Source organism: Pithys albifrons, chromosome 3, assembly GCF_047495875.1.
Source record: "Pithys albifrons albifrons isolate INPA30051 chromosome 3, PitAlb_v1, whole genome shotgun sequence".
In the NCBI taxonomy this organism is placed as follows: domain Eukaryota; kingdom Metazoa; phylum Chordata; class Aves; order Passeriformes; family Thamnophilidae; genus Pithys; species Pithys albifrons.
In genome coordinates, this window is record NC_092460.1 from 37,228,868 (window position 1) to 37,242,859 (window position 13,992).

The 13,992-nt window shown below is 42.9% G+C and overlaps 1 protein-coding gene across 4 annotated transcripts in view; it reads left to right on the forward strand.

Moving 5' to 3' along the window:
* The first annotated feature begins 1,909 nt into the window (after positions 1-1,909).
* Positions 1,910-13,992, forward strand: part of RERG (RAS like estrogen regulated growth inhibitor) — a 104,127-nt gene continuing 92,044 nt past the window's right edge. For 2 of the 4 annotated variants that reach the window (XM_071551393.1, XM_071551396.1), the window contains exons 1-2: positions 1,910-2,197; positions 3,806-3,980. In XM_071551393.1, the coding sequence (XP_071407494.1) occupies positions 3,830-3,980 (151 nt within the window). In that variant the 5' untranslated portion in view covers positions 1,910-2,197; positions 3,806-3,829. Of the gene's footprint in view, positions 2,198-2,247; positions 2,456-2,926; positions 2,947-3,805; positions 3,981-13,992 lie in introns of those variants that run through there. The other 2 variants (XM_071551394.1, XM_071551395.1) reach the window with 2 other exon arrangements.

Sequence of the window (13,992 nt, forward strand, 5' to 3'; positions counted from 1 at the left end):
AATACACAGAAAACAAACAGCAATTGAAGCAGTCCTGGATTAGCCTTGGACCTGAATCATCTGAAACCTTTCCCTGTGTCCATGATTAGTGTTTACTAAATTCTTATGCCAGCACCAGTAATAGACTTCAGCACAGGCTGACTGCACAACCACTGGGATTTTTTTTCTTTTTCTTTCTTTCTTTCTTTCTTTCTTTCTTTCTTTCTTTCTTTCTTTCTTTCTTTCTTTCTTTCTTTCTTTCTTTCTTTGCTTGCTTTCCTTTCCTTTTCTTTTCACTTTTTCTTTCCTTTTTTCTTCTCTTTTTCCTTTTCTTTTCTTTTCTTTTCTTTTCTTTTCTTTTCTTTTCTTTTCTTTTCTTTTTTCTTTTCCTTTTCTTTTCTCTTTTATTTTCTTTTCCTTTTCTTTTCCTTTTTCTTTTCTTTTTCTTTTCTTTTTTCTCTTTTCTTTTCTTTTCTTTTTTATTTTCTTTTCCTTTTCTTTTCTCTTTTATTTTCTTTTCCTTTTCTTTTCCTTTTTCTTTTCTTTTTCTTTTCTTTTTTTCTCTTTTCTCTTATTTTCTTTTCCTTTTTCTTTTCTTTTTCTTTTCTTTTTTCTCTTTTCTCTTCTTTTCCTTTTTCTTTTCTTTTTCTTTTCTTTTTTCTCTTTTCTTTTCTTTTCTTTTCTTTTCTTTTCTTTTCTTTTCTTTTCTTTTCTTTTCTTTTTTCTCTTTTCTCTTCTTTTCCTTTTTCTTTTCTTTTTCTTTTCTTTTTTCTCTTTTCTTTTCTTTTCTTTTCTTTTCTTTTCTTTTCTTTTCTTTTTTCTCTTTTCTTTTCTTTTCTTTTCTTTTCTTTTCTTTTCTTTTCTTTTCTTTTCTTTTCTTTTCTTTTCTTTTCTTTTCCTGCTCCTTTCCTTTCCCCTTCAATGATATGCAGTGCAACTATTTTACGATCTCTTCCTGAGTGCCTGCAGCTGGCATATCTTGGAGGGAATAGTAGGTGCTCATTTCCCCTCAGATCTGCCACCCTGCCTCCTAAATGTTTATCATGCTCCTATAGAGAGACTTGGACCATGAAAGACCTTTTCCAATCCAACTCCTATTTAATTTTGCATCAAGGAAGACACTGAGCAGAGAGCTTTTTCTTTTACTCTCTGTATCTCATTCATAACTTGGCTGGAACAGAAACAGACGAGGAACATCCACTGAACTCTTCAGTGCTTTCCAACTCTAGTTCACATCTGTTATTAATGTATCTTTACATTACTGGATAGTTTAATAAACATGGAAGTAAGGGCTGTCTGGTGAATTTGGTCCTGTAATTTCAGAACTTGTTCCTTGACTCTTGACATGAACCTCTTGGAGAGGCTGATGTATTTACACAATTCGTTTTCCACATTTGCAAATTGAAATAACAACACTTTGCCATTAGCCACGTGGGGAAGTCGGAAGAGCTCCATGTAAAAAGTTAGTGCTACTGGAAAGCAGCCTAATGAGGCAGCAGCCCTGCAGTCATTTTGCTGTCACGTGCGTCAGGACAGGGGGAGACTGGCTCTGTGCACGGCTGCACAGACTGATACTGGTGAGCAGCACTAAGGGAGTGAGAGAGGGTGAAGGAGAGTACTTAAGATTTTAAAATAAACTGCGGAGCAGACTTGGCCGGGCCCACAAGTAAGTGGGAACTCGGAACTTACGCAAGTGAATAACAGCTGCTCTTCCACATAATTAGAGGCTGCGGTACCGCCGAACGCCCCGAATTACAGGGCTGCACGCGTTCCTCTGGGGCACCGCGTCGGGTATCGGCTTTAACTCTCGGGGCGCTGCAGCGAGGGGACGGTACTGCCCCGCCCACCCTCCGTGCCCTGCCCACCCTCCGTGCCCTGCCCACCCTCCGTGCCCCGCCTATCGCTCAGCGCCGCATCCTGCCCGCAGCTCACGGGGCGCGCTGCGCCCGGCCGCCCGCAGGGGGCGCGGCAGCGCCGCGCGGTGGCCGTGGGCGCTGCAGGAACCGCCGTCGGGCGGGCGGAGGGGCGGGCGGACCCTCCGCGTTGTGCGGCCGCGCCGCTGCGGCGACAGGAGTGCCCGGGGCCGGGGCTGCGGCCGGCGCCGGGACCAGGGCCAGGGCCAGGGCTAGGGCTAGGGCTAGGGCTACCCTCCTCGCCGATCGCCGCGCCTGGGACCACCGAGCGGGGCCCCTCCGCGCTGCCGGCAACGCGCAAAGAGGTGAGCACCGGGGGGGCGGCGCGGAGCTGTGCGCGCCTGGAGGATTTTTCCGCCGGTGCGGGGAGAAGGGAGGAGCCAGGAGGGCGCTGTGAGGAGGGCCGTGAAGTGGGAAGATGCGGTGCGGGGAGGCACAGTGCCCGCAGCGTGTGGGGCCGCCAAGCTGAGAATGCGGAGAGCGCCGGTTCCCGCAGCCGCGGGAGGCACCTGCCGGGACCAGCCGGGGAGCAGAGTCCGCCGGGAGTTACGGGCCACGTGTTGGTAAATCAATATTTGCATATAAGTGTGAAATATACCTGCGGGCGCGGCGCGGTGGCGGCGCGGGACAGCAGGTCGTGCCGCAGGCGGCTGTGCGGGGCTAGGTACCGGCGGGCGACCGGGAGCTTTCGTAGGAGGCAAACACCAATGTCCCCAACGCGCTGCGTCCATCCTGCTGCGTCCTGTAACAGTTTGCGCTTCTACCTGAGCATGAAGAGTGAGAGTGATCTGATAGTTACTCTTAGGCAAAAGAAATGAGGAGCACTTAAGACGTCAGAGATGGATCGGAACCCTTCTCTATGTACGGTGTCTTTACTCCTTCTTTTTATAAGCTTTTTTTTTGCATAGGAAAAAGCCTCAGGCTTTTATTTCGAGAAACATGTTTGAAATGCATTTTGCTGTAGAGAGGGTAATGCGGACACAGAGAGTTTCCTACGTCACTGTTAGAAGTGGGCACTTCAGTACAATAGCAAACCTTCACATTGCATTCACAGGTAAAGTTGTACCACGTTTTAAAAGTAGAGTGAATATTTGATGTTTAAGTCAGGGTTGAGGATCATCAACGTCATCTAAATTGCCATTTTTTCACTCAAGATCTGAAAACATTCTACAGTGATAGGTATGGTCATATATTTTACTGTCCAGTTGGAGAAATCAAATCAAAGAGATGAAGTGTCAGATGACTTACTCAAGGTAATGCAGCAAAACTGTGAAAATAGGTAATTCCATGCAGCCTGCTAAAAGTAAATTACCAGAAAATCTACAATCCTTTTGCTAACCCCATGCTTTGCTGAATGTTTATGTATGAGCTGAGGCACCTTAGAAAGGAGCACTAGAGAACTTTCTGCGTACAGATTTGCTTAGTACAATGGGCAAGGTACAAGTGCTCAGAGGTTTTTAGGCAACTGCAGCTGAATAATTGAAACCGTTTTGGAACCGGAGGGCTTGAGGAAAGATTAACTATCTGCAGGCACTACCAATGAGTGCTTACAGCTATTAAATATTCTACAAAAAATAATTCATTGCACTTGAGTCAAATACAGTAAATGTATGCAATTGCAGCTGAAAGAGAAAGAAAGACTAAGGAGCCCTGTAAGGTGAGCACTTAGCGTTGTTGAGTACCTTTTGCAGTATTACAGTGTGAGCATGAAGGAAACAGCAGTAGCCAGAAAGCTGAAATTAGATTTTGCACAAACAGTGCCAAATATGTCAGTGGTGTTACTGCAATGTTTAAAGCAGGAATGGAGCATCAATTATCATGACTATTTTAAAAAAAGAAAAAAGGGAGGGGGGCGAGGGGGAAAGGGAGAGCCTGGCTCCTTGCAATTCCATCCTTGTGGTATTCTTCCCCAGGCTCTGCATTGACGTCACAATGACATGGTGAAGCTAAAGACAGAAGCTGGGAACAGTTCTTCTGCTTCCCTCTTGATGATTGAGGGAGTTTGCTACCACTCCATTCCTTCCAGCATGGCTAAGAGTGCAGAAGTGAAGTTGGCGATCTTTGGTCGAGCTGGCGTGGGCAAGTCAGGTATGTTTGTCTTCTGATTTTTGCCTCTGCTTGTCAACAGGCAACTTTTTGCTTCCTCTGTGCAGACAAACTCTTTGTACTCTTATTCTTCTTAGGGTGGTCAGGATCAGGCCAGGAATTCTCTTTCTTGGCTTTTTACGCTCTTTTCTCCAGATTCTCTAGAATAAAAATACTTTTATCACTTTTTAAGAAAAAGCCCAACAACAAAACAAACTTCCCAACCCAAAACAAACCCACTTTTCATGAAGTGAATGGCAATATTCCTCTTTTCCAGTGGAACAGAATTAGTAATATTCAATTTGTCTCTTCATAGCTTTTGCTGGATGAAGGCATTTATATTATACTGCCTCTCCGTTAACATCAGATCCTTTGTTAAATATTAGATGATTTCTGCAATAGTTGTAATTCTAGTTGATTTTCATGGGAATTTTAGACTCAAGGACTCAAAGAATTTTTATTCTCAGTGCTCTCCTAGGTTTACATATTTACCAGGAAACCAAGAAAATATGATGTGCAAATTTTGCATTTGTAGAGATCTTTTGAGAAATAAACATAGTCTGGTCTGGTAGAAACACAAGGGGGAGGCATAAATGTTAAAAATCTGTTTGTACAGACAGCCTTTCCTTTGGTAAGGTAAGTAGTATAACATGAGGGTTGCAAGCTCCCTCAGGTATTTCAGCAGTGTTGCATTAACTTGACAGCTCCATGAACACTCTAGCATATCCTTGCCCCACAGAGATGAGGAAATAAGGAGACTTAGTCTAATAATGCTCTTGGGCCAGTTTGGGATCTGTAAGATACTGTTCATTCTAGAAAAAATCTGCACAAGAGAAGCTAGGAGGTAGGATGTACTGGTAAGAGCATTAGGCTGGACTCAGCTGCTGCCAACCAGCTCCAGTTCCCCAAACGGACTTTTATATTAGACATACCAAGGTTCTGTCCCATAAATGTATTATAGTTTTGCTAACTTTGGAATGAGTTGTTTATAAAAGCATGTTTAGCCAGGAGGTATTTTACCAGAACACTATCAGTGAAGTAGCACTGTCAGCCCTCAGGGAAAAAGGCGTATGTGAGGCAGAAGTTCTTGGAGGCTTTATTGCTTATTCAAAGGCAATGCAGATTCAGTTCTCCCTTTTTGAATAGAATACCTGAGGGAATGCTGATAATATACTGGGATAAGTTTAAACTGTTCCTTCTTCCCTGCTATGCTCACCCCACCCCTCTTTTGTATTCGCATTTCACTGTCATGCCTAACTTTTGCAAATAACTTCAGTTTATCTTACCTTTAGTTGATGGTTTCTGTGGTTGTCCAGTCTTTTGACAGGATTCAAAATAATGCATAAGAATGTTAAAGTATTTGCAGGAAACCTGAAACACTAAAAAAGAGTTCCATCACCCTGGTATTCCTAATAGTTTGAAAGCTTATATTTAAAAAATACAAAATTACCTGTTAAATGCTCAGTTAAAGTGCTACACCTGCATAGGATCAATAATAGCCTTTTTCACTTTTTGTTTCGTTTTTGTAGATTTCAATATACTAGAATTTTGTGGTAGAAATGTTTTCCTGTAGTTCTGGAACTGGGTGAGAGATAAAAGAAATGAAAAGCCAATAAAAACATCTTAGTCCTTCAGAATCCTCCTCCTCTTTCCTTTTTTTCCATTTGACATGCAAGAAAATATTACATAAAATATGACTAAGGTCCCCCTTTTGACTGTGACCACGTATGTGAATCTGGGTGGCAATGAAGGTGCAATTAAATGGGCAGTGCAACAAGGTGATTTTAAGGGGGTGGAGGGACCACAGAGCACTATCAGCTACCTCAGCAGTGTGGCAACCGTGCCTCTAAGATTCTCCATCTTGATTATGAAAACACTTCTTGTACATTCCCATAAAAGGATCCAGTTTCAACAGTTTAGCCAACTCCAGAGAAATAGGGGCAGGGGGAGGGGAGGGAGGGTGTGGGAGTGTGTGGGTGTGAGGGGGGTGGTGTCTGAAAATACCTATTTTCCTGTAGCCTGCAGTAACATCAGTGACAGCTGTGAAAGTGCTGTTACACCTTTGCTAAAAACAGAACTGGACACAAAGTAGTCTCCAGAAAACTGGGTCTGTTGGATAATACCCTGCTAGATTAGTGTTGATACTGTCTTTTATTGTAAGGGTAACTGTGTCATTCCCTATCCCTGTGACCAGTTTGTAAAGGATTGTTGAGGCAGGATCCTGTGATCATAGTTTACTGGAATAGCCAAAAGATAAGCCAGACTCTAGAAGCAAGAACGCAAGGCAGGACATTGGAGCACACTAGAAACGTGCAATGAAAAGGAGCTGTTGAGTGATAAATAAGGCCACTATAATTGCCAGAAAGTAATTCCAAAATATGGTCACTGGCTTGCTTTCTTGGCTCACTTGCTAAGAAAGAGCCAGATATTAGGTTCTTAATCTGTAAGTGGCTTCACCACCTGACAGCATCTGTGAAGTTACAGGCACAGCTCCTCTTCCACTTCCTGTCTGACTTTGGATGACTGAGTCAAAGCAGCTATGAAGAAAGAAGTGTTGTGCTTCAGGACATGTGGAGAATTAAAGCTGTACCTCATGCACTGTGAAAGTCATTAGATCTGTTACTATTACTGAGAGCTAAGGAATATCCTAATCTTGTTGCTAGACATCTGTTTAAAGGGGTGCAAAATTCCTTGTTCTACAAAGTAGTCCCTTCCAAGACTCTTCCAAACATGAGGTGGGAAACCAGAACACTGTTCACAAACGTGAACAGTAATACCATCTCAAAAGAGTTAAAGCCAGGGAAGATAAAACTTTTCTCCACTTTTTTGCTGCTTGTCAAGTTTCCACAGTTCAAAGGTTTAAAAAAGACCCCAGGAGGCAATGGCAAGTGTGAGTGTCATTTTTCCCTGTCCCCTTGTCTCCTCCCGCCTGCTGGAGAAGGCCAGTAGAATGGCTAACCTGTTCTGTTTGGGTTTTTTGCTTAATGTAGACCTAAACCTTTCAAACAGAAAAAGAGGAGCAAACCACCTCAGAAAGTGGCACACAAGAGTGTCCCTAGCTCAGAATTACACTGAGTAGTGTCAGGTATGAGCATCCCATCATGCACTCATACAGTGGACTAGATGCTCCTCCATTCACTCAGTTCTTAATGTACAGAAGTTGCATAAACATTGCTTTAAACTATCTGAAAAAACCCCAGATGAGCTTTGCTTGAGCCAAGGAGCACTTTACTCAGGAAGAGAAGGAAATGTTCTGTGGGTGGGAAGGTATATTGCTAAGCCTGCTGTAGATGACAGGGCTGTACCTCCTAATTTGGGCTAGAGGCAAGTGGCACTCAGGAGGAGAGAGCTTTTAATGTGTTTTTCTTTATGCCCAAGAGGAGCTTGGATGGAGTGGAGAGTTAAAGTAGAAGTTAATTACTTAAACATTGCTGTTTAAATTGTTCTGCTGAATCCTACAGCTTCTTTCCTATGATAATAAAAATTAAATTTCCTAAATAACTCCCTTTAAAAATACCATAGAAGCAATTAATAAAGACTCAAAGCCCTTGTTCTTTTGTGTTACCACGAAGTACAGTATGTGCCCAGAAAACAAAAGAGGAGTGAAAATGTATGAACCAGGAAGAGAAAAACAGGGCATATATTGGATAACACTGTATGGCTGATGCTTTTCCAGCTCATAACTCAGTTAACTATGAATGCTCAAAATACGTCTGCTTAGGAGCCTTCATATTTTGGCCAAAACAGAGGCAACGTCCAGCTGCAGCATGTGCTATCCAACCTGCCTTTTTGCTGTGTGTGCACCAGGCTGAATATTCCAATTAGCATGTATGGTTTGCCCAGCCACAGGGAGATGCAGTTCTCATGTGTCTCTACAGGCTGTACAGCTGCAGCTCTGGTATGGGCCACAAAAGTGTGTGTGGGTTCTACGGGTGCTTAAGTGACAGGGAAGATACTAAAGATCCCACAGGCTTCCCCCAGTAAATGTGTCAGCTTCTACGCAGCTCTGCAAGTAATTTACTTATGCAATCAACTACATGAGACATAGGGCTGTTGTCACCTTTCAATCCAGCAATAGCTTGAATGTTTGAATATGGGCAAAAGTGGCAAAAGTATCATCTGGCAAAGAGCCTATCCCATTACAGAAATTAGGATCTCACCAACTCCAGTCATTTCAGTGTCACAGTTGGAAAAGTCCTGAGCAGACATATATATGTATCTGTTGGCTTGTGCTGTTTCACCTGTTTAACCCAGGATGAAAGTTTGAAAGTTCCTACAGAACAAATTCAAGCAGCAGCAAATCCAGAGAGGCCTTCAACAAATCTGTGTTTTGTTTTCGTTATTTGGGAATATGTCTGAAACATACTACCAGGGATCACTCCCCAATTTCAGGGCCTGGGCATGTGGGAAGTAGAACTGAATTCAGCGTCACCCCACCCGCCATTCAAAAAATTATATGAGTTACTGGGAAAGAAGCCCAAAGCTATTTTTCTACTTCACAAATTTCTGCTCATATATTTTCCCCAACTAATTTCATTTCAGGGACTTTTGTGGAGGAAACATGAGTTATTAAAGAGTAATTAGTTATCAAGCTCACAGTTACCACATGAACTTCAAAGTCCATGCTATACCAGCTGATGTATCGAGGGAGGGTTACTGCAATAATGTGCCTGTGAAATCCAGAAATGTAGTTGGCAAGAGACTCTAGATTTTTCTGTTGTGGGTTTTGGTTTTGGTTTTTTTTCCCTTACCCTAGTGGAATAGATCAATAGCCCTTTTTCCTTCATTCTTAAAGAATAGCAATGACAATCAGATGCTTAAATGATTATTCAGTGATCAGGTTTAGCACTCACTATATTATTATATTATATTACGTATTATTGTGCTAGTAAAGTACTGATTAAACACTAGCACTTTTTACATCCTTTGGTTTTATACTTTTCAACCAGTTCCAGGTTCTCTAAAGGTGCTGCACATGGACATGTATATATACTAGTAGAAACATAACAGTAATTAGTTCACTAATTTTGAGATTATTTCTTCATCAGCAAGAATGCAAATATGTCCCTCTGGAGCAGGTAATATTCCAAGCAACCAGTTGCATTAAGATGACCTTTCCATGCTCCTGTCCTGTGGATGATTGTGATTCCTCTATAGAGAGCAAGCCCTAGGTTTATGGATCAGTGCAACTAGTAACTGTCATCCATGAATGTCTCCATGCTGGCAATGTAGTGGCCCGAAGACACACAGTTTTGGGGCCAGGCAGGGTGTACATTAACCGTGTGCAGAGCTCTACTGTGACCAGCAGTACCTGTTGGCCCCCCTCACATACTGCTTGAAAAAGCCACACTGGCCCTATCACACAGACACAAGATTTTAGTCAACAGTTTTAGACTTTCTTGAAACTGCATTTGTCGATTCTGTCATGCTAGAACTAAAAAGAAGGAACTCCAGGAACTTGGGCTAGACATACAAGTGTTTGCTCTGAGTGGCAAGATTGTCTGATTGTATCTGTTGCCTTCTTCCTTTCCTCTGCTTTTTTGCCTGTCCATGGTTCATTATAGCCTTACCCTTGGTGTAGAATGCATTCGTGCTTCCTTCCGTCTAACCATGAGATAACAAAGTGCAGAATTTCTCTGACCAAATGTGAACGTTGTTCATTCAGGTATAGCTGCCTCCCCTGTTCCATCTCATTCAACTACATGTGGCATCCGCTCTACCTGCATCCCCTCTGAGCAGCTGGTGGCAGCTGTTAGAGCTAAGACTAGTCCTGCTGTTCTTTGTTTTTGTTTAGGTTGGGCTAAATATAGCCTGCTGTTTTGATTACCAGGAAAGGAATGCCAGGATTCAAGATTTATGTTTGCAGCACAAATTTTTCTCTAGGCCTGTGCCTAGTCACCCTCTGCAGCTCTTGCCTAGATGAGATTGCTGTCATGCCCACCTCCGTCTCCTGTAATTTTGCAAAAGACAACTGCAAAGCTTCCTGGTGGAGTCCCAGGAATCCTTGCAGTGGTTTGGTCAGTCTGTTGTTCCCCACAAGGGCACTGGTGTCTCCCAGGCTGCTGACCTTAACAGGTCCTTTCAGAAACACGAATATTTTGATTCTTCCATGAACTTGTTGTTTATCTGGAGTCCCTGCCTACCCTTTGCCCTGCATACCTTTTTTGCCCCGTTTCAGCTCAGCTGTCATCCTTGCCTTTCCTCCTGCTGGTTTAATGTTCTCCAAGGCCTGCATAGGGTGAAATGGCTTTGTAATTTACATAGAAACTTCGTATTTACTGTTGCCTTCTCAACCTCCTCACTTTGTGCTTCCTGACATCTCTGTTTCTTGTCTCCAGCTCCTTCATTACTCTTTGTCCACACTGTCAGTGCATCGTGCATCGTGCATTATTAAAGGCTCAGTGCATGAGATCCAGATGAGCTAATCCTGGCAGCAGTGATGTGACACAGCAAGGAACAGTCACTCTTAAATGGTTCCTACTGTCCAGGAACCCATTCTCTGGCTTGGACCTTGAAGATGTTCCAAGCTTTGACTTCTCCAGGCAGTCATTGTGTGAAGCCAGCTTCACAGAGGTTAAAAATGGGAAGCAGCGTTTATCTTTACATGATATGTGATGCCCAAGTGGGTAAGTTTACCTAATTTGGCTAATTTGGCTTTGTGGCAGAGCAGGAGAAACAAGTTATGTCTGTATTTCTCAAGTAAACTTTCTGCATTTGTCTTTGTGCCACCCTTGTGCTTTTACATTTACAGCACCCAAAAATAAATACATTGGGTGCATGAAAAACAGATGCACTCAGTGTCTTAAAGTAGGAGGATCAATGAAACTCTTTAGTCTTCAGCTGAGCCCTGGTTAAAGGGCTGTGTTTAGCTGCTGTTGACTGAAGGTGTTTTTACCCGCTAACCACACACCTGACAGGCACTCCCAATACTGTGGTGAGCAGTAGAGTGGAGGAATTGCTATATGATAGCAGTGGGCGAGGAAATTACGGCATGCTCATCCATTTGCTGCTTTTATTCCAAGTCTGTGCTTGCTCAGCATTTACTCACAGTCTTATATACCTGCTGCTGCAGAGGCAGTTACAACTTTGGGTGAAGGCACGCCTCAGTTTTCCTTGCTTTTCCACACACAGTTTATGGGCCCCTTCCAGAGCACTCCCCATTGCCACTCCAGTAGCTATGGGACTCTCACCACAGCATCTCTCAACCTAGCTTGCTGTTTGAACCCACATTTCTTTCCCTTCTGTTTTTACTGACTCTTATCTCTTCCTGGAGACAGAAAAATAACTGAGAAGGGAGGTGCATCTGTTTCTATTGCCTTTTCATAATTCTGAATAGGAAAAGTCTTTTTTATGATTGCTTCCCACCAGATAGAGCATTTATGCTGCTGGAGTTAGTCTGCAGCTGTTACGGTTTCTAATGGATTTGCCAGGTAGGTGCTGGGAAATGCCATATATTATGGTAGTAGAGCTGTAGATAACTCACAGTCTGGGCATACAGTATGAAAAGATGAATGACTAGACAAGCTTGAAGCCGTGGGGAGGGAAGTAGTAGATATATTAAACATATGTGCAGGTTTAAAATGTCATAGAAATTGGCTGGAGTCTCCAGCTGCTTTTCCAGAAACATTAGACAGTAGTCTGCACACAGGAAAATGAGAGAATATGTTGAAAACATCAAGCCTGGTTTTCAAAGTACATGAAGCTGCCGACATTCACATGTTGTTTTGCTGCTGCTGTTCTGGGGTCAGTAGAAAAGAAGCTGCAGATGAGCAAGAGGAGAGGCCTGGGGCAGCAATGCATTACCACTGTTTAGGTAAGTAGCTTGAAAAGTTTTCAAGCTGGAAGGATGCAGCTAGACAATTTCCAGGAGGCGAATTTCTTTAGTGGTTAAACAGAACTGTAGCTTTTAAAAAGGCTGAGGGAACAATGACCACCACCATGACCCTCCTGGAAGACATGCCCCTGTGTCTGTCCTCAAGTAGCCAATATGGAAACTGAGGTGAAGGAAGGAAGAGCCTGATAGTCTCAAGTCACCAAGGGAATTGTGACTCAGGCATAAAAGCTCCTTTCCATGGTTTCTCTTCAAGGCCAAGGCTGCTGAGATCCAGCCTGATGGATGGTTCCCAGGCTGGCAGGAATTACCCAGCAGCTGAGACCCAACTCCTGTCAGCCCTGTGGGGTCGTCTTAGGACCCTTTATGGCTCATGCACTGATTAATTATTGACAGCAAAATAAAGCACAGAAGTAACATTTATTTTCATTAAAAATATATTTGGCAGTCGTGTCTTTCACTGCTTCCCAGTAGGGCCTAATTTTGTTTTGACCCAGAGAACCACAAGCACAAAAGGAGCTTGTCTTTACTTCCTTTCTCTGCTTCATATTGCTATATTTGCCATCCAACTCTTAGTCTAACTACAGTATAATCTGTCAGAGATTTGCACAACCCTACTTTAGAGAGCTGCTTTTGTCAGTGGCTTATCTCTGTGGCTGCCCTGAGAAACACAGATCCCACTCCCTACAATGGTGGAAGCCAGTTATACAGAGCTGTTGACCATTATCTTTTCCTGACCTACTGAGCAGGACCTGTGCCCTTTAGAAGCTTTACAAATGAGTGAGAACTTCAAATCTGACATTCAACATGGGAAAGTGGAAGAAAGAATTAGAAGTCAAAAATCAGTGGGCTATTTATTTCTTCACTGCAGAATGTTGGAATATGTTGAAGAGTCAGCATAGAAGAATTCAGTATTAGACCCATGGGTAGCAGAAAAAATGCCCACCAAACCCCATGCTCTGCAAAATGTGGGGCATGGGAGTATGAGTGCCAAAACAAACACCTTGTGTTAACCAGCCTCAGTGGCAATATCTGTGAAGCAAAGCACTGCTGCTTAACCCAACTGAATTCTTGTGGTTACATGCACTGGAGTTGGTTCTGCTCCAGGTTGAATTCCAACATGAAATAATTTAATAGTGATCCACAACACAAGTTTGTCTGTTAGATCTATTTCCAGGCAAAAGTTTTAAAAAAAATTATTTCCAATAATTTGACCTTTATCTACAGTGAGCATGGTAGGTCTTGAGATTATCAAAGAGGAGGAGAGAGGTATATCAGTGACCATATTAATGTATTTGTTTAGAAAGGTATCCTTCAGGGTTGTCTGTTCTGGCAATTGTTGCTTGCTTACCCCCACTGAGGATCTGGCTAAATAAACAACTTTACAAAGCTGGAAGTGGGAAGTGGGCTGCCTACCTCCCACTGCTGTGGTGTGCTTACACACTCACATTTCCCCTTGCTGCAGGAGAGAGCTGAGAAATTTGCCTTGTTTCCTTACCACAGTCAAAAAATTTCCTAAAGCAAAAGGATCAAGAGCTCTTGTAATTCATATCTAGCAAGAGCAACTGAAGATGTGGCACTTAAATCCACTCCTTCTGTTTATTTATGTTTACCTTTCTGATCAAATGACAAGAACAGGAAGCACAGCAATTTTTTCATAAATATGCACAGTCCTGAAGGAATAACTCCTGCCTCCGAAGAGCTGTAAATAGAAAGGCTGAATACAACAAGAGACAGGCAACAGTACAGTAAGCTGTGCTCCGGATAATCAAACATTCACGGACTTGTCCTATTGACAACTTTGTTACTAAAGAAATAGGCTTGGGCATAGGACTGTCAATAACCTAGCTAGAGACTAGCAAACGTAGGTTGGCCACAAATGGAAAACATTCCAAACTGAGCAGGAAGAAACACATGCTTTTAATAATTGATGAATGAAAAATGTGAATTCTCCCCTTTAAGTGTCAGTGGAAGAAGGATTTGTTTATGAGCTGTACTATTAAGACGTGAAAAGTAAATGATGGAAAATAAAATGACATAAAGCAATACAGGCTCATTTTTTGCCTGAAAGGAGGGGACCGACCCAAACAGACATTTCAGACCCATTTGTAGAGAGGCATAGTAGTCCTGGAAGCACCAGCTGACTACCCTTCTCCTAAAACTGATTCTGTCTCACTGAAATTA